Source organism: Lipotes vexillifer, unplaced genomic scaffold (genome assembly GCF_000442215.2).
Source record: "Lipotes vexillifer unplaced genomic scaffold, Lipotes_vexillifer_v1.1 scaffold216, whole genome shotgun sequence".
In the NCBI taxonomy this organism is placed as follows: domain Eukaryota; kingdom Metazoa; phylum Chordata; class Mammalia; order Artiodactyla; family Lipotidae; genus Lipotes; species Lipotes vexillifer.
Window position 1 is genome coordinate 273,354 of NW_006779100.1, and position 20,526 is coordinate 293,879.

The window sequence follows — 20,526 nt, forward strand, 5'->3', positions numbered from 1 at the left end:
CTGGGGGGGGGGGGGGGTGGCGGGGCGGGGCGGGGCGGAGAGGCCGGGCCAGGGCGGGTGCGGCGGGCAGCCGCGGGGCCGGGGCCAGACAAGGCCAGAGGCGGGACCAACCGCCGCCGTCTCCGTCTCGTTGTCTCTTCCCCCACAGCGCCGGGCAGCCGCCGCGGGAAAAGCGGAAACTGCCGGGTGAGCCGCGCCGGACGAGAGCGCGCCGAGGAGCAGCGGGGCGGCCTCCGTCCCGCCGAGCCGCCGCGGCGCCCCCTTCCCCGCGCCCCGCCCCGGCCCCGCCCGAGCTCGCCGCGCGCCCCCGCCGCCCGAGCGCGCCCACCTGAACCCGTCCGCGCCCACCTGAGCCCGTGCGCCGGCGCCATGGCGGAGCAGGAGAGCCTGGAGTTCGGGAAGGCGGACTTCGTGCTGATGGACACCGTCTCCATGCCCGAGTTCATGGCCAACCTTCGGCTCAGGTGAGGGTGGAGCGGCCGTGCGCAATGCCGCGTGCCTGCGCTTTCCCGAGAGGGGGCGCCCTTGCGGTGCGGCCGGATTGGGGGTGTAGGGGGTGCACCGAGCGCGAGGGATGCAGTGCGGCCGGATTGGGGTGTCCGGGGTCCTCTGAGCTCGTTGGTTGAGCTTTCCCGAGAGGGGACGCCCTGGGGTGCGTCCGCATTGGAGTGGAAGGGGCGTGCCGAGCTCCAGGACTGCGCCTTCTAGAGAGGGGGTGTCCTTGGGTGCTCTCCGGACGGGGGAGGGGGGTGTCGGGGGGAGGCAGCGCTTGGGGCCAGGCAGCTAGTGCGCTGCCCCAGGTAAGTGCTGTGGGCGGGCCGGGTGACCTAATGGAAACAAGAGTAGAGGGAAATAAAAACTTGCGGGAGAGTCGTGGCGGCCGCAAGGCTCTGGGAAGACTGGAGGGTTGTTTTGGAGAGAAGCTAGGGTCTCATCGCGGTTTCACACTTGGTTCTTTTCTTTTTTCGCTTTAGTCTTCTTTTTTTATTTTTTCCTGGCGTGGTTCCATCACGTCATTCAGGACGCTCTGGAGTGATCCCTGAGCTGTCTGTTCCGGGACACTGGCTATTTTTTAGTTACTCTCTGAACGTAATTAGACGCGTTTCCAGACATCGAAGAGACTGCTCTGCTCGCCAGTGCCAAGATAAACTGTCTGAATTTGACAAGGCATTCATGGTTTCAGTTTTTTCAAGGAGTTGTGGATGGAACCCTTGTGTTACTGACATCCTTGAGAATGTAGTCACAACTCAACGCCCCGGGATGGGCTTCCAGGACGAGTTTGTTTTAGAAAGGCTTCTACATGGGATTATTTCACTCCTGGTAGAGTAATATGTAAGCAGAGCTTTAAAGTAGTTTGACTTTCTTTTTAAAGAAAACATTACAGTAAATGGAGTTTCAAAATAACTGAGTTGGGGGCGGGAGGTGTTTCCTGGAAGTTCTGACTCCATTTCTTGTAGGTTTTAAATATCGCTCCATAAATTTAAAATTGAAAATCTTAATCTCGGTTTGGGTGCTTAACTAATCCCACTTCTCAGTATGAATTACCCTGTTAACTTTGTTGTTTTTTTTTACGCGGGCCTCTCACTGTTGTGGCTTCTCCCGTTGCGGAGCACAGGCTCCGGACGCGCAGGCTCAGCGGCCATGGCTCACGGGCCCAGCTGCTCCGCGGCACGTGGGATCCTCCCGGACCGGGGCACGAACCCGCGTCGCCTGCATCGGCAGGCGGACTCTCAACCACTGCGCCACCAGGGAAGCCCTCCCCTGTTAACTTTAAGAATTTTAAAAACTTTTTTAATCTTCAAAATTGCAGTCCCCATAGTCTGCATCTGCTCTTAGCCGGGTTTCATTATGTCCCAGAGTAAGGAGCAGAGGCACAGACCGGAGTTCTACACACACCTACCACAAACGACTTTGAGCCAGTCCATGTGTCTGAATTTCCTAATGTGTAAAGTAATGATCTCCAAGATTTTTCTGCCCTTACATTCTTTTTTTGCTTTCACATATCATTGGTTGCAAAGTCTTGTGAGGCTTGACTCTTAAGAAAGATTATTAATGTGAGCCTAACTTAGCTCAGAAGAGAACTTTGCACAGGAGAGAATATTGCAATTTAATTCTGCATTATGCAGGGTACTTTAGGAGGTAAGGTGGGAGGGTCCGAAGAACCATCAGATGTGTCCTTACCTCTCAAAGGCATGGCATGTTTATGAAGACAGGGAGCAAGGTGAACATTTTTATTCACTTAAATAATAGGTCAAGAAAACAATAGAAAAGTTAAGCTTTGTAGAGCTTAGATGATTCTTTGCCAAGTAATTGTACAACCTAATTGTTCTGGAAGTTTAGCAGAGGGAGAGATGCCCTGGGGTGGCTCAGAAACACCATCTAGAGGAGAGGAGGGGTTGAGAGGAGTTGCAGAGGATGGGTAGGATCTGTGTAGGTGGAGAACGTTCCAGGTGGATAAAGTGGCCAAGCAGAAGAGTGGAGCTTAAAAGCTGGCTCTGGGTGTTCGTGAATGCACTAAGTTGTCCGGAGGGGAAGGAATGGGTGTTGGGGAGTTGTGGAAGGAATCGCCAGCTCTCATCGGTATGACCCTTGGCTAATGCCCAGGTTTCTAGGTCTACCTTTATTCCCAATCACCAGGTCCATCAAGATTCAGATGTTGTATGTGTCTCACCTGTGTGTGTACTCTGCGAATTGGCTGCAAGTCTCAGCGCACGGGTTCAGTGATTGTTCATGGTTTATTTATAAGTTGGGAGGGGTTGGTTCCCAGGAGCCGTAAAGGGTAGCAGTGCCCTTGCCTCCTCCCCAGCTGTAAATCCTGATGACCCAGGTGGAAAGCAGGCCACTCTCTGATAGTTGGAATTTCTTATCAGCCTGTAGTTCCTCCAGACTGTTGCAGTGTTTTAGCTGTATGAGCCTTACTGTAAGGCTCGTGTGGACCCTTGGATATCTGTGTCCCTCTGCAGAAGGTGACCACAAACCCACTGTAGATCCAGGTGCTACTATGTCATGTAATGTTTTCATCTCCCGGAATATGGGTGGTTGGTCCTTACGGGGTATATATTTATGGTTGTATAGAGGCGAAATTTGAGTGTATTTCATCTTACAGTGGGTATGTGCGCACGTGCTCCATCATTCCTGCCTTCCCCAAGCTGCGGCTTCTCCTCTCACTCCCGTCTGGAATGTCCTGTCCCCTGCTGTCTATCTGGCTCTTCTGCAAGACCCCTTTCCTTCATTTATGGTCTGTGACATGCATTTAGGCACTTACAGCTACAGTTTCAGGGGTCTGTGTCATCCAAACCAAATTTTAATTTTCCCTACGGTAGCACCCACTGTGACATTTTTTATAGAGAGAGAAAAAAAGGAATGTTTCAGTTACTTTTTTTTTTTTAAGCTTTTGTATCATTTTCCATTTAGAATTATCTTATTTTGCTACTAGTCTGGCTTTCTTTTCCTCTCTTGGGTAAAAGCTTTATTTTTAGACATCTGCTACAATCAATGTCACTTTCCCCTTACTGTTATTATTTTTAAAAATTGATGTAGGCATGTGTCTGTGCCTGAGGGTCTGGATGAGGCAAGACTCAATGATGTGGATTAGTGTGAGTTAGCATATCTGAGAAGGAGTTTCAGTTTGTATTTTATGCTTATACCAAAAACTGCTGGTATCTTGAGGGCTGCCTTCTCTCCCTCCTAGGAGTCTCTTGCTAAGGGAGATTTGTTCTATTTATTTGCTTTTCCTTTTGGTGGAGGCACAGGTGTTGGTGGTTTTGGTGATGGTGGTAAGCTCCACACTCCACTTCCAAGCGTCCAATCCAGGAGTCAGATGCCTGCACAAGCACCTCCAGCCTTCGTGGTCAGGCCTGGTTCCCGCCAAACCCCCGCATGGCCACTTGAAGGCTCGACCTCGGCATCCCCACCACGGTCTGCTTTCTTCCTAGCCGCTTCCCTTTTTTGTGTGTGTGGTATGCGGGCCTCTCACTGTTGTGGCCTCTCCCGTTGCGGAGCACAGGCTCCGGACGCGCAGGCTCAGAGGCCATGGCTCACGGGCCCAGCTGCTCCGCGGCATGTGGGATCATCCCGGACCAGGGCACGAACCCGTGTCCCCTGCATCGGCAGGCGGACTCTCAACCACTGTGCCACCAGGGAAGCCCCGCTTCCCTTTTAGAGCCTTTGGTTCCTTTTCTCGTGGCTTGGGCCATTCCTGGACTTGAGTTCTAACAAAATTCACATCAGCTCTGCTGCACCCTGTCTCGCAGTGAGAGACCCGCCTGGTGCAGCCACGCGGAACATGTGGTGCTCACTGTGCCCTTACTCGCCACTTAGCCATCCTCGAGGAAGGAGGAATGCGGGCTGCTCTTCCTGAGGACGGTGGCCTGAGACACGTGCTTTTCATGTCACCGGTCGAGGAAACCCACTTTAGGCTTCCAGTTTCTAATTTTGTTGGTGGTGGTTCCTGTTTTGAGAATAAGGCATCTGCTCAGCCTGGTGTCTTGGTTCTTTGGAAATTTAATTTGTCCTCTTTTCTTATCGGTTTTTCTCTTCCATAAAAGCAGTGATTTGAAGCACTGTGTTTACCGAAGCTCCAGGCAACTTCTCACCTTTAACCTAACACAATGTTCCTTTTGTACCTTTGCTTAGACCAGGCTTTTCCTCAATCTTGGTGCTGTTGACAGTGGGGCTGGGGCATGCTTTGCTGGGGGGCGGGGGCTGCCCTGTGTGTTGTCAGATGTTTAGCAGCATCCCTGGCCTCTACCTACCAGATGCCAGGAGCACCACTCCCCTCCCATATGACAACCAAAAATATTTCCAGATGTTGCCAAATGTCCCCTGGGGGAGGGGGCAAAATTGTCCCCAGTTGAGAACCACTGGCCTCAGCTGTTCTAACTCCCTGGAATGCCCTGGAATGTCCTCCCCCTACTCTCTACCCTCATCCCTGCCTGTCAGACTCTTCCTTGTCCTGCGAGACCAGTTCTGAAAAGTCTTCCCCAAACCTCCAAGGCAAGGGTTAACCATACCCTCACCTGTGCTCCCAAGATATATGGGCACTTGATCATAACTGTTAGAGAGGATTTATCATGCTATGTTGTTTTCTCTGTGTGTCTGCATTCCCACCAAATTGTGAGATACCCCAAAGCCAGAGAGCCTGTCCAGAGGTGGATCCAGGTTGTGTGGTCCTTTGAAATTCATTACAGTTGGGGAGGGGGGAACCACCTCTGAGAAAAAGAGTATAAATTATGAATGTCAAATTAGATACACGGCTTTGGAAGGGCAAGCACAAGTGAGTGGCTGTAAAGCAAACCCACCTCTAGCCCTTCTGCATTTTCTATCATGCTCCAGAATTGGGCAGCTATGTGTTCAATACATTTTAAAATGAATGAACTGGGACTCCCCTGGTGGTCCAGTGGTTAGGACTCCGCAATTTCACTGCCGCGGGCCTGGGTTCGATCCCTGGTCAGGGAACTAAGATCCCACAAAGCACGCAGCGTGGCCAAAAACTAAAAAAATTAAAATAAAAAAATAAAATGAGTGAACTAAGCCGTCAAATGTTGGCTGATTGTTCTTCAGCCCATGGAATTCTTAACTTAAAAAAAGCATACAATCACCTCAAAATATTGTACTTAATTTAATACAACTTCAGTGTGTGTGGGGGCGGGGCAGGAGCAATGAGCTGCAAAATTAGTAGAAAAGCAGTGAACGCTCGCTCTCGCTCTCTCGCTTGCTCTCTCTCACTCGCTCTCGCTCTCTCACTCGCTCTTGCTCTCTCACTCGCTCTCGCTCTCTCACTCGCTCTCGCTCTCTCACTCGCCACAACCTCTGTACTCTTCCTGCAGCTCTTTGATCATTTGGAAAATTAGATAGGACGGAGGGTCCCTCTTGCTTCCTGGGGCAAAACCTTAGGTACCCTGGTGGTCCTCAAGCACGTGTCAATCTGTGGTTGGTTCAGAGCTCTCCTTCAAAGGAGCTGTAGTTAGATACATAGGAGAGGTGAATGGCACACTAAATCTTTTTGGCTTGCATGTGAAATTCTTTGGCAACCACTTTTAGAGGCCTTCGGAAAAGGACAGTTTGCTCTGGGCCTGTTTTGCACATTGGCTTCATATTGGGACAAAAAAATGAGAATTTGGGTTTCGGAGCTGCCATTTGGAGTGAATCACCCAGCCGTCTTGTTTCCTTTCCTACTCCGTGACAGACTTCCAAGACTATTTTTATTCGGGGTCATTTGTTGACCCTGGAGACTTCTGCTGAATTTAGCTCCCAAACAGAGCCAGATGTGGGTGGAATCAAGCGCTCAGAAGCTGCTACTGGTGTGTTTCATCACAGGTTCTGAAGGATTCTTCTTCCTTAAAGAGAAGAGCTTTGACTTTTTGCTCAGCTTTGAGACGAAAGTGGTGAATCTGGTATAGATAGAAGTGTGTTTGTTTAATGACTCGCGCAAGCTGTCAGTGTCGTGAATTATCCTAATGTGGAGAGCCGTTTGCTGACATTTTCACCTAAGTCTGAGCCACCTCAGCAAAAAGGACTGGATCTCAAGGACCGGTCTCATTTTATGATAACTCTCTGGCATCCCTTGTTGTGTTGCTGTTGGGACTGGATTGGGTCATGTGTCACTGCCAAGCCTATCTAGTGGGATCTGCTGTCAACAGTGGCTCCAGCCCCACTGGTGATGAGCCTCACTGACATGGCCTATCAAAACGTCAGCTAGACTCGGGAATGGGTTCAGAGGGTCACAGCAGTTTTAAATATACATTGCAAGCCTCTCTCTTTTTGTCTATTCAGTTCCTTGGTTGAGATAACAATTTTATTTCCTCTGGGATGGAGGCTCCCTTCATTTTACCTGCTGTGTAATAACTGGGCAGATCTCTTAGTAGACGGTGTTTCCCAAACTTTAGTTTTTGTCATTTATGGGAAGAAGAAAGGGGAGCACATGCTTGCATTGGAAAGCAGTGAAGAGAGCGCAGGCTTCGAGTCCTGACTGGCCAAGTTCAAATCCCAGCTTCACTTTCACTCTTTTTAGCATTATACCTTAGGGTAAATTAACTTACCGAAGCCTCATTTTCCTTATATGTGTAAAATGATTGCCTCTTAGGGTTATTGGGATGAAATCACATGAAGTGTAAAAAGTGGCTGGTCGGTGCTTGGTACATAATTCCCTCCCAACTAATGTTAACTCTGTTTCTGAATCCTTCCCAAATGGCCTCACCTCCCTGCCCTGACCCTGAAGGGCTTGCTAATCTCACCTCTTCCTTCCTCACAAAGACAGAATCATTCGTTTTGGCTTTATTTGGGGGGCAAGAATGAAAAGTGTTCTAGAAGGGGTTGGGGTTACCTAGTGGAGAAAGCAAAAACATTGGAGATAAATAGATCTGGACCTTAATCCTGTCTCTGTCCACTACTACCACCCACGTGGGCTTAGACAAGTTGCTTAGCCTCCCTGAGTCTTGGTTTCTTCATCTGTAAAGATGAAGTGTTACTGCAAAGATTAAATTCTACCACCTGTAAAACACCTAGTGTGGTACCCATAGCATAGTATAGTAGATGCTCAGCAGACGGTCCTCTGTCTCTCCTCTCCATCCCCTCTCAGTGCAGCCCTGTGGATCAAGTGCCCTTGTTGGTCCCAACTGTCTCCGTGACTGTCACACTTATAACCCTGTTCCCTCCAGGGTTACCACTATTTGGTTCCTGAAAATTGTTTTAAACTCTTTGGCAAAGGAGGTCAGCTGTTCATATTATTCATAAGTTCCAAAATATTTTATTCTACATGTTTACTGTTCTCTGCTTTCATGAAGGTTGGTGGCATTGGTGCCTGAAGTCTCCAGGCACTGTAGATGGGTGATTAACTTTAAATATAGTCTTTAAAAAAAAACCCTCTAACTTATTTCCTTATTTAACTATAGACCTTATGTATTTTTAATATAATCTCCTGGCTTTAAAGCTAGCAGCTACTTGATTCTTGCTGTGTGCTCATCACTATGCTGGGCACCTTGGTGGGGGTTACTTTATAAAAAGTCATTCTTTGCGGGATAGCTTAATTTGGAGTAAAAGATACCTTAATAAATAGATCAAGCTCAAGTAGAATATGATTGAACCAAACTGAATATTGCAGACAATCGATTATTTTTAGGGCTTCCTAGAGAGAAGGAACCAGTGAAGCAGATTTTTTAAAAACAGAACTGATGACAATGTAATTAAGAGTTGTATATATGTTATGTACTAGAGTTCTCAGGGAATTCAGAAAAAGAGAAAATGGGATTGGGAGTAGGTAGACAGTGCTCTGTGGAAGAGGTAGAATGTGAGCAGACCCTTATTGGAAGGAGAGAGAGTTTCTCATCGGGAGACACCCCTTTCCTCTGGGCCCTGATGTCCTAGCCCTTTGCTTTCTTGCCATCCACTTTCAGCGCCAGTGGGCTGGCCATGCTGCCCGCCAGCTTCCACTGCTCGAAAATATCCGCCACTACCACCACCACCCCTGCATCGTCGGCACTTTTTTCATTCCTGTCTTATGCTACCCCCAAATTCTCCCAACTAGAGACTGAGTCAGGCTGATAAGAATCGTCTTCCAAAGTCTAATACTTCTAATGCAGCCCAGGCACATGAGGGTAAATTTGCTGGGTCCTTTCTGTCTCATGCTTCAATGAGGTCAGTTAGAAGGAGGGACTGAGAATTTCATTTCTGAGTAATAATTTTGCAGCCTGTCACTGCAGACCTGGGGTGGAGAACTGAACTCTGGCGGGAAGGATGGGCCAAAGATAGTATGAGCCCAGTTTATTCTTGGGGAGGCAGGCTCTGAGGACAGAGAGGGAGGGTGCCAGAGAAAAACTTGGCTCAATTAAAAAATTAGTCTGTGGCTTATCTTTGGGCCTAGAAGAGGAAATGGGAAAAAAAATTTTTTTTTCTTCCTTTATTTTATGCCTAATTACAGAACTTTTACGACTCAGCACCCAGACTGCGTGGTGAATACTATGGTCATTCCATTGCGGGTTAGAGACATATGTGAGCCAGCCTGTGAGTCTAATCATGGCTTTCAGCATTTCTTGGTGAAGTAGAATGGTCCACTGTTGGAAAGTAGGCCGTTTTAAAGTAAGGGTTTCTGATACGTGACTTTAATTGATGGAGGAGGGATTTGAGAGCCTCAGCGGGTTCCTTTTTGGTGCTTCACCCAGCTTCCCGTCTCCTCCTTCTCTCAGCCTCACCCCTGAGGATGCCCCAGTTTGCATTCCAGACACAGCTGCTCATGGGGGGAGTAGTTACTTTATGTCTTAGTGAGACGGTCTTCGTTCTCCCCACGTTTCTGCCCCTTGGTGCACACAGTATGGAAATGGATTTCGCTTTAGTGAGATTAAAGCATTAATTCTAGTAAAGCTCTTTTGGCTTTAATAAAAAGATTGTTTAGTGCTGAACGTAGCTTTTTTCCAAAAAATACACAGGCCAATTCAAGGTTCTATTAAAACAAAACAAAACAAAAACTTCTGGAATAGATGAGGAAATGCATCAAGAGACAAACCCAACTTTGCTTTCATTCCTCCTCTCCATTTATGACCCACAGTCATATTACTAAGACTTGGGGGAAAAAATTACCGCTTACATACACCAGGGTCCCATAAGCGCTAGAAGCCAATGAATTAGTCAAAAAATGGCTTCATCTAAAACAATGAAGCAAACACCAAGAGCAATTCAAACAATTTTTTCCCCTCTGATCACAAAGTCTGCTTTGAGTAACTTGTACAATAGAGGATCATCCGTAGCCGGGTCAGGGTGATCCCGAAGGGCTTTGTCTCAAACCGCTGCTTAGTGTTCAGTATAAAGTCAAGAAAAATTTCATAGTCAATTAAAATTAAAAAGTCAAACTCCATTTAAAAAAAAAAACTTACACTTATTTTGGATCACCCTAAAATCAGTTATGTTTCAGTTTGGGCTTTCATGGACATCTCAGTCATTTAAAATTTATTATAAGAATAGCCTTTGATCATGAGGCTGAGTTATTTAGCCTGATTCTGCAATCCTAGCCTATGTTACTTGTAATTAAGAAGAAAACCTTTTTAAAAAAATCCTCAAAAGAACATCTCTAGAGTAGTTCAGATGTCAGGAAGTACCACTATGAGGAGTTTTTTTTTTGTTTTTTTTTATTGCATTCAGCCCATGCTGTCAACTCACATTTGTGTCCTACCTGTAGTCTCTAAGTCCCGAGGGCAACTTTATCTTCTTTATCTCTGAAGGCTTCTTTCCAGGCATTAAGAACAAAATGTTTTCACTTCTATCAGTGAATGAGTAAATGAATGCATAATATTTCCACATCTTTGATTCCTGCCTGAACTATGTATTTTCTGGATTTTATGTATTGTACTTTGTATATTTAAATAATCTGATTTTTCTGTTGTAATCTAGTCTTTGGGGAGATAGGAAAATAAAACTACCATTACTCTTGGGGGAGGAAAAAAGCACTAAAATATATTTGGGATCCTTGTGAAATGATAGACATCTTTTTTCTTTTCAAAGACTTGTAGAACTCAGACAGGTAGAGCTTGTCATCCATACAACAAGGGGGAAACCTACTTGAGTGGTTCTGTAATCTCGTGTTGTTGCTTACCTTAGCAAGTAGATTACATTTTTACCAGCATCGGGAGGCCTTTATATAACTTGGTATCATTTGTTGAATGTCTCTAAAGGGACCCTCTTTCATACAGCAAATCCAGTGACTCAGATCACATGATTGCTGCTCTTTCAGTCTGCATTCTGCATTCATGTGGGCCATGAGAAGCCGTCTTGGATGCCAGGTAGGAGTGGAGTAGGGCTTCAGCCCCTCTCCTTTCAACAGAGCAGCTCTGCATCTACATATTGGGGTTCCAAGGAATTTTTTTCTTGATGAGCTAATTTATTTTTATTTTGAATTTATTTTTTCATTGAAGTATAGTTGATTTACAATATTATACTAGTTTCAGGTGTACCACTTAGTGAGTCAGTATTTTTATAGATTATACTCCACTTAAAATTATTACAAAATAATGGCTATATTTCCCTGTGCTGTACAGTATATCCTTGTTGCTTATTTACTTTATACAGAGTAGTTAGTATCTCTTACTCCCTACCACTATCATGCCCTTCCCCTTTTCCCTAACCACTAGTTTGTTCCCTGTATCCATGACCAAGGAATTTTTTGTTTGAGAAGAAATGGTATCACATTGAAAAACCAGTTTGAAAACCACTGTTCTAGGTGCTTGTTTTCCAGATGGCTTTTAGTCTTGCAACCACACACACACACAAAATCAGAAATATTTCTAACCAAAATGATTTAAAAAGTGGCAGTGCGGGGCTTCCCTGGTGGCACAGTGGTTGAGAGTCCGCCTGCCGATGCAGGGCGCACGGGTTCGTGCCCCGGTCCGGGAGGATCCCGCATGCCGTGGAGCGGCTGGGCCCGTGGGCCGTGTCCGCTGAGCCTGCGCGTCCGGAGCCTGTGCTCCGCGGCGGGAGGGGCCACAGCGGTGAGAGGCCCGCGTACCGCAAAAATAAAATAAAATAAAATAAAAAGTGGTAGTGCGGTATGATATAATGAGCAAAGGAAATATTTCAGGTATCCCAACTTAAGCATGGCTCTACTATATGTACCATATGACGTAAACAATGTACTACAGTTCTCTGAGCCTCTACTGCCTGGTTTTAAAATGGGACTGATCCCTCCATTACGAGGTTATTTCATAAAATGAGATCATAGATGGGTTGTTTATAGTTGTAAACATATCAAGGACACTCAAATGCTAATGCTGTCTCACTCTTGCTTCCTTAAACAGAATGTAAGGAATGTAATTTAACTTTTTTCCTAAAGGACCTAGGTCATGATAGTCATAGTTATGAACAATTGTTTTCACACCTCCGGGGTTTATTGAGATATGTGTGATGTTTTGTTCCACACCAAATTGATGTGAACAATGTAGCATTTGAGAGTATATGGTTAAATGTCTATAGTTTCTCTTAGTGTGCCTCCCTATGGATTCTCTGCCCCCTCTTAATCTACAAATGTGATCTGCTCTGGGACTGTCTCATGGAAGGGAATAGAGAGGAGTTAATGAGTTCTAATGAAGACTGAGGGGTTGCCCTGGGTGTTTCAATTCTGGGGCTTGAATTTTGAGACGTCTCTGCTCAGAAGTATCTTTTGATTGCTTTGGTGTGTGAAGCCAAGGCTGAGTTCCGAGTCGTAGGCAAAGTGCTAGAGTCCAAAACTTACTCCTGCCCTTGGTATTTGAATTATTTGTGTGGTTGAACAAACCAGCGCATGCTGCATGGGTTTTTCCACACTGCATGCACTTTATGATTGCTTGTTGATTCGTGGGAGGCAGCAACTGTTGGCAGAATCGGTTACCATTTGCATCTCTGCCTCCTAGGTTCCTGGTTTATCTGAAACTGTAACTGAAAAGAAACCTGTTCTTTAACTTCATTTATCCTCGGCTGGTGGTTCTCCAATTTGGCTTTGTATCAGAATCACCCCGCTCTTAAAATATCCAGATTCCCAGGACTCTGCTTCCCAGACACTCTGATTTATTAAGCCTCACGAATGTCCAGTGATTCTCGTGTGCAGCCGGGTTAGGGACCACAATCCTAGGCTACTGGTTTGTCATCCACAGCTGTGTTCTGTTGAAGCTATATGGGATGTGAACTGACCCGTATAGTAACAAATGTATCATGACTTATCCAGATAATCAGTGTTCTTAGTTCTGTTGTGATTACTAAATCAATTTAATTATTTGATAGTCACCCCTTTTTTTTTTTTTTTTTTGGCTGTGCTGTATCGCATGTGGGATCTTAGTTCCCCTACCAGGGATCGAACTTGTGCCCCCTGCGGTGGAAACACAGAGTCTTAACCCCGGGACCGACAGGGAAGTCCTGAGAGTCACATTTTACTCTTCATCCTTACATCTTTTCCTTCACCCTGTGGTTATGGCTGTCCGCTTTTAGCATACTGTATATTATTTTTCTGTCACCAGATTCCCCATACCAAAAAAAAAAACCAAGTGTAATCATGCCATCCTTATTAATACCTTGATACGTTTCCTTATAATATTTTGTACATATATAAATGTATATATTTAAAAATTTGGAATCTTCCTGCTTAAACAAGATACACTTTTGTAAACAGTTTTCTCATATAATGATGTAGTGTCCTCAGCATTTTTTTCGTGTCCTTGAGTCGTCATTGAAAGTATTATGGCAGCCACAACATCCTCATTCTTTTCTGGGTATGCAGGGGCAACCCAGACAGACATGGTTTCTTCTCCCATAGAGCTGAGGGAGACATACTGGGGAGACATACAAAACTGGTAAACAACAAAAGAATAATTACAGGTAGTAATAAGTGCTAGGAAAGAATGAGCAGGGTTCCCTCCCAGGGGAGGTGGCAGTGGTGTGTGTTCACGGCCACTGAGAAGGCGTTTTATGAGGAAGTTGACTTTAAGTGAGATCAGAAGGTCGAGGAATCTGCGTGGGGGGGGGCGTGGAGGCAGGTGTGGGGAGGGGAAATCAGATAGGGAAGGGTGGTTGAGGCCAGGCAGAATGAGTCACTAGAGAGGGAGGGAGGGAGCTACTGATGGAGCATTAGTCAGGACCACACTTTGCAAAGGGTCTTGGGAACGAAGGGCTCAGACTTTAAGTGCACTGGGAAGCATTGAAGGGCTTTCCACATCTTGCAGTCACTTCAGGTTGATAGCGTGCTTTTAAGTGTCTGGGTTCAGCTGCCTAAACTCCCCAGGTCTGGTGGCTGTTCTGAATGTTTTCGTCAAATTGGTGAGTGGAGTGAGGAGTTGGCAGTTGCTTTCTACACTTGTCGTTCAGCGATAGTAAACACACATACAGTTCCGTCTTGATCTGTCGTATAACAGAGCTGTTTCTTGGAAGAGGCAGCCCCCAAACAGTGTTTTGTTGATTTGAAGTCGATCTCAATTAATGACTAATAAGCTACAGCTGACTTTGGGAGCTGCTTTTTCTGGTTCTGTGCTTCAAGCAGTAGAAGGAGGATTCTGAGCCATGAATTCCCTGACGAAATCTCTGAGTTGTAGAACTTTAATGCCGGAAGGGAACCTGGAGGTTTTCTCCCTGATGTACAGATACATGAAGTTAGGAACACAGAAATTATGTGATTTTTTTTTTCCCCAGGATTTTTCAGTAGTCTAGTGGCACAGTTATAACGGGAGCAAAAATCTCTGGTATCCTAGCTCTGTATTTGTTCTTTTGCTTCTGTCTTCTTTACTCTGGATTGCTTTGCAATCAAGTAGCAATTCTTTAACTTCCTTTTTCATCCACCCCCCAAACAAACTTACTTAAAAAGATCTGAGCAGGTTGAAACAACCAAGAAGCCAACAATGTAAATATGAAGTAAATCTCTAGTTCTCTTACTGAAGGGCAACAGTACAAATACAAAATAACATTTTAGGAGCCAAAGATGAGGGTTTTAGGAGCCTGTGTTATGTGTCAACATCCACCTGGGCTCTATCAAGAAAAAAGGGGACTTGGAAGTTCTACCCTGGCTCATCCCACCTGCCCTGGAGGGGTGTGTAGTTCTCACTGCTTTATCAGTTAAAATGCCAGTTGGCTGCAGTGAAAAGAAAACCTGACCAAACTGGCTTACACAAAAAGGAAGCACATTATCTCACACAACCAGAAGTCAGTGATAAGAGAGGCTCTGGCCAGAGTCCTTAAGGACTCTGGCTCCACTTGTCTGTGATTATCTCAGTTTTGTCCTTCTAGGGCTGGTTTCACCGTCACACTGGCTGAGGATAGTTACAGCAGTTCTGTGCATCTCATGCAGACACAGTACCCTCCGAAGGAAGAAGAGGGAACCATCTGCTTGTCTTTGCTTCTTTTTTAGGAAGTCCCTAGAAGACTTCCTTGTGTTTCATTGGTCCACATTTGCTCACATGCAAATTACTAAACCCATCACTGGTTCCGAGGAATGCGGTTATCATGATTGATTTAGAATGCGCACAGTTATGTGGAAGGGAGTAGATACTGGAACAAAATCAGCTTCTTTTAGGGAGGAATGGATTTTAGGGGGGAGAATAGGATATTGAATAGGCAACCAGGAGTGCCTACTCTGTACACTTTTATAAGCTGTGTAGACAGAATGATGTTAATTCAGAAAAGAATGCTCAGTGTGATGAGGGCACATGAAACTATGTCATTATGAAACTATGTCATTTTTAAATGACTGAAGGAGCCATGGAAGCCACCTAAATGTCCATTGATAAGATGAATGGAAAAGATGTGGTACATATATACAATGGAATATTACTCAGCCATAAAAAAGAACGGAGTAATGCCATTTGCAGTGATATGGATGGACCTAGAGATTGTCATACTGAGTAAAGTAAGTCAGAGAGAGAAAGACAAATATCATATGATATCGCTTATATGTGGAATCTAAAAAAATATGGTACAAATGAACTTATTTACAAAACAGAAATAGTGTCACAGATGTAGAAAACAAACTTATGGTCACCAAGGGGGAAGGGGGAGATAAATTAGGAGATTGGGATTGACATATATAAACTACTATATATAAAATAGATAACTAATAAGAACCTATTGTATAGCACAGGGAACTCTACTCAATATTCTGTAATGACCTATATGGGAAAAGAATCTTAAAAAGAGTGATATATGTATGTATAACTGATTAACTTTGCTGTACAGCAGAAACTAACACAGCATTGTAAATCAACTATACTCCAATAAAAATTAATTAAAAAGTAAAATAAAATCACTGAAGGAATAAGACAGAGGATGTGATAACTTTGGTGTGTTTTCCAGCATCACCAAGCAGTTCTCCACTTCTCAGTGGACACCAACTGGGTGTCTAACAAATTTAATGTGCACAGTTCTGGTATTATCTACAGATCCTACAGGCTAAGGGCTCAGTCCCACAAGACTGCCTGCCACTTAAGACAGCAAGTCGAGGCTGTCACTTGTGCTTCGGACCAACCAACTGTAAATTGGAGGTTCCCACGACCCCTTCCTCAGATTTGATTTAATTTGCTAGAGTGGCTCACAGAACCCAGGGAAACATTTGCTTATGTTTACCAGTTGATTATAAAGGATATAGGTGAATAGCCAGGTGAAGAGGTACATAGGCTGAGATCTGGAAGCATCCTGAGCACAGGAGCTTCTGCCCATCCACACTCTGCAATATTATAGACCAAACTAAAAGAAAAAGGCTGTGTATGTATTGGCCTGAACATATGCCATGATATGTGATATTGAGTTGGCCAAAAAGTTCCTTCAGTTTTTAAGTAAAAATAAAAGACATTTGTCATTTTCACCAAGAACTTTATTGAACAATGCAGTCACCATTCTGTTCCACTACCTTCTGCCATTTTTCAGGCAACTTCATAATTCCATCTTCCCAAAACTTTGTATCTTTTTAAGCAAAGAACTGTTCCAGGTAGCTTTTACAGTCTTCCAGGGAATTGAAATTTTTTCCATTAAGAGAATTTTGTAAAGGCCTAAATAAATGGAAATCCTAAGGTGCAGTGTCTGCTGAATATGACAGATGAATCAGAACTTCCCAGCCAAGCTGTAGCCGTTTTTACCTGGTCATCAAAGAAACGCAGTCTTGCATTATCCCGTTGGAAGATTATGCGTCTTCTGTTGACTAATTCCAGACACTTTTCGTCGAGTCCTGCTTTCAGTTGGTCTAATTGGGAGCACTGCTTGTTGGAATTAATCGTTTGGTTTTCCAGGAGGAGCTCATAATAGAGGGCTCTGTTCCAATCCCACCGTATGCACAACATCACCTTCTTTGGATGAAGACTGGCCTTTGGTGTGGTTAGGGGTGGTTCATTTCGCTTGCCCCCTGATCTCTTCTGTTCCACATTGTGGTACAGTATCCACTTTTCATTGCCCATCACAATTTGTTTTAAAAATGGAGCGTTTTCATTACGTTTCAGTAGAGAATTGCATGCGGAAATACCGTCAAGAAGGTTTTCTTCGCTTAACTTACGTGGAACCGAAACATCAAAGCGATTAACATAACCAAGCTGGTGCAAATGATTTTCAGTGCTTGATTTGGATATTCTGAGTATGTCTGCTATCTCCCGCATGGTATAACGTTGATTGTTCTCAATTAATGTCTCGATTTGATCGCTGTCAACTTCAACTGGTTTACCCGACTGGAGCATCAACCAGCGAGAAATCTCCAGCACGAAACCTCACAAACCACTTTTGACACGTTGGACCAGTCACAGCACCTTCTCCATACGCTGCACAAATCTTTTTTTGTGTTTCAGTTACATTTTTACCTTTCTTGAAATAATAAAGCATAATATGCCAAAAATGTTGCTTTTTTCTTCCATCTTCAGTATTAAAATGACTACACAAAAATTCACCAATTTTGATAAGTTTTTTTTTTAACTGCACGCTGATATGACAGCTGTCACAATACAGTCTAACAAAATTGTTTCAAATGAAGTTAGACAACTAAGCGCTACTGGAGCCATCTTATGGGAAAAAACGAACGAACTTTTGGGCCAATCCAATATGTTTAATGAAATAGGTAGTATAATTCCATTTTTATAAAGAGGTGAATGGTATCCCTTCCTGTCTTAAAACAAACAAAAAACAAAAAGCAAGATGAGCCTGGGGCATCTTGCTGTGCTAGAAACAAAAGAAGTCCTCAAGGAATGATGGACAATGTAAAGAAGATACAAAAACCAGCTTGAAGGAGCTCCCTCTGGCTAAATCTGGATTGGCTTGAGCATCCAATTGAAATAGGAAACCATGAGTCCATACTTACATAAACTAATCGGCTAATATCTTGAAATTTGTTGAGGAATGAGATCTTAGTATCTCGTTCTTAGTATCTCACTTAGTAGCTCCCTGTAAAATACTCATTAATTAATATCAAAGAAAAACTAGAATATTGTTGCAGTAGAGAAGCCTGGTAGACACCCCCTAAGTAAGTGAGCGTAAGGGACTGCATCAGTAATGGGACGAGTCAGATCACATACTACAGGCACAGATGCAGTGAGAACACAGTATCGCATCTTCTGAGACATTCTTGCTAAAGATGCATAACCTGGGTCTAATCAGAGGAAACATCTGGCAAATTCAAATCAAAGGACCAAATAACTATAATCTTTAAAAATGTCACATTCATAAAAATCAAGGAAAGACTGAGGAACTATTCTAGAATGATATAACAACTGAAGGTAAAGCAAGATTCTGAACTGGATTCTTTTGCTATAAAGGACATTATTGAGACACTTGGTGGAATTGGAATGGAGTTTGAGAATTCGTTGTTGGTAAATGTATCACTTATTTCCTGATTTTGATGATTGTGTTGTGGGTACACAGGAGAATGTCATTGTGGGAAGCACATATGAATGGGTGGTGGGGCATCAGGTCAGCACATTACTCTCAAGTAGCTCAGGAAGAAAGAGGTAGTTGCAACTTTTCTGGTTGCAAGTTTGAGGTTAAAAAAAAATAGTAACTGCTACCTAGCCATCAAATGGGTTCCCAAAGGCGGTAGTGAGCCTCTGGTTGTAGGGATTCATTGAAACAGAAGTTGGAAGTTCACCCGCTGAGGCCATTGCAAAGGGATGTTGTACATCTGGAAGGCTGGTCTACGTGGCCTCTGAGGTCCCAGATGCTAAGATCCTGGGTGTCTATATACATATTTTAAAGTAATAGTTGAATCTATTAAATGATGTTTATGCCTTCAGTTATTGCAAATTAAAGGAGCTTGACCTCATACCAATCAGCAGGTGTTATTTAAAACTCTTTGCTAGAGGGCTTCCCTGGTGGCACAGTGGATAAGAATCTGCCTGCCAATGCAGGGGACATGGGTTCGATACCTGGTCCAGGAAGATCCCACATGCCGCGGAGCAGCTAAGCCCGTGCGCCACAACTACTGAGCCTTGCTCTAGAGCCCGCGAGCCACAACTGCTGAAGCCCGCGCGCCTAGAGCCCGTGTTCCGCAACAGGAGAAGCCACCGCAATGAGAAGCCCGCGCACCGCAACAAAGAATAGCCCCCGCTCGCCGCAATTAGAGAAAGCCCGCACGCAGCAACGAAGACCCAATGCAGCCAAAAATAATAAAATTTTCAAATATTAAAAAAAAAAACACTCTTTGCTAGAGACTTTGTATGCTAAGGACTGTGTATGACTCCTTACAGGAAACGTTAATGATGTCATTGGGTAAAAAGGGCGTTGACATAAAAAAGAATCTGACCCCCATACAGTAGTATATAATAAATACCAGATCAGTGGGACTGATACTCTACAGTTCAGACTGGGGGATGTTTCTGTGAGCTCAGGAAGGCCTTTAAAGAGCTATGGGATGGGGCTGGGTGCTGGAGCATGAGTAAGACTTAGGTATGCATGGAGTAAGAGTGGAAGGGGGACATTCCATGCAGAGGTGCCTCTGTGAAGGGGCACAACGTGTTCAGGGACAATGAGAGGACCAGTCTGACAGGTTTGGAGGGTGCCTATAGGAGAGCCGTGCTTTAAATAGTGTAGTCAGGGAGACAGGACTAGCTTCCAGAAAAGGGAAGATGGGGAGGAAACTCATGATGGGGACATCAGGCACTGGGTTAGATGGTTTTTTAATTTGTGAAATTCATTCATTCCTCTCTTAATGCATTCAGTCCTACAAGATAGGTGTTGCACTCATTGTAGGAATGTGAAACATTGTATTCAGAGAGAGGAAATGACTCTGAAAGTCACAGAGCTGATTTAAGAGGCAGTTTGAATCAGAAGCCAGATCAGCATGACTTCAAAGCCCATAACCCTTCCTCTACCCCATCTGCTTGTTACACATGGGAAAGGAATAGAGGGCAGTGATGTAGACTGGGGTTGCTGACTGTGTGTGTAGAATATTGGAAAGAGTATTGGGAAAAGGAGAATGTCTCTCAGTACCTCCTGTCACGTTGAGATCGAGGTGCCCATGGGACATGCCATGAGATTACTGGAAAAGAGCATGAAGTGTGAGAAAAGGGCCAAGGACTGAATCCTGAGGAGCATCTATGCTTAAGGGACGGTCAGAAGAGCCCCCTCACAGGATCCTGCAGAGGAGCATCCAGGGAGGTTGGAAGTAAACAGGAGAGTGTGATGTCACAGGAGTCCAGAGGAGAGGGTGTGGTTGGCAGAGCTGAGCACTGCCTAGAAGTCAGGGAAAACGCAGGTGGTGAAGCATCCATTAGAGCCAGCACCAAGGAGGGCATTGGGGACCTTAATGTGAGAGTGGCCTCAGTTGCGGGCAGAGATGGAAGACCGTCACAGTGGGTTGAACAGTGAAGGTGGAGGGGAAGGGAACTAGCAACCGTGAAAGGTGAGAAGGCTTTCAGGAAGTTTTCTCTGAAGGGAGGGAGAGCGGACTGTAGCTACAGGAGGTGGTGGATGGAGTTTTGCTTTTACTTTTAAGCCTGGAAAGTTGAATAGGAGTAAATGATGATGGGAAGGAGACAGGAGAGAGAGAGAGAGGTTTGAGAGAAGAGAAGGGTCTGATGCAAAAGGTGAGACCGCTGAGGAGATGGGCAGGGGGGGGGGGGG

The 20,526-nt window shown here is 44.9% G+C and overlaps 1 protein-coding gene across 1 annotated transcript in view; it reads left to right on the forward strand.

The window, feature by feature from the left end:
- The first annotated feature begins 364 nt into the window (after positions 1-364).
- Positions 365-20,526, forward strand: part of MYO1D (myosin ID) — a 249,529-nt gene continuing 229,367 nt past the window's right edge. The window contains exon 1 of the mRNA XM_007452365.1: positions 365-464. Within this exon, the coding sequence (XP_007452427.1) occupies positions 370-464 (95 nt within the window). The 5' untranslated portion in view covers positions 365-369. The remainder of the gene's footprint in view (positions 465-20,526) is intronic.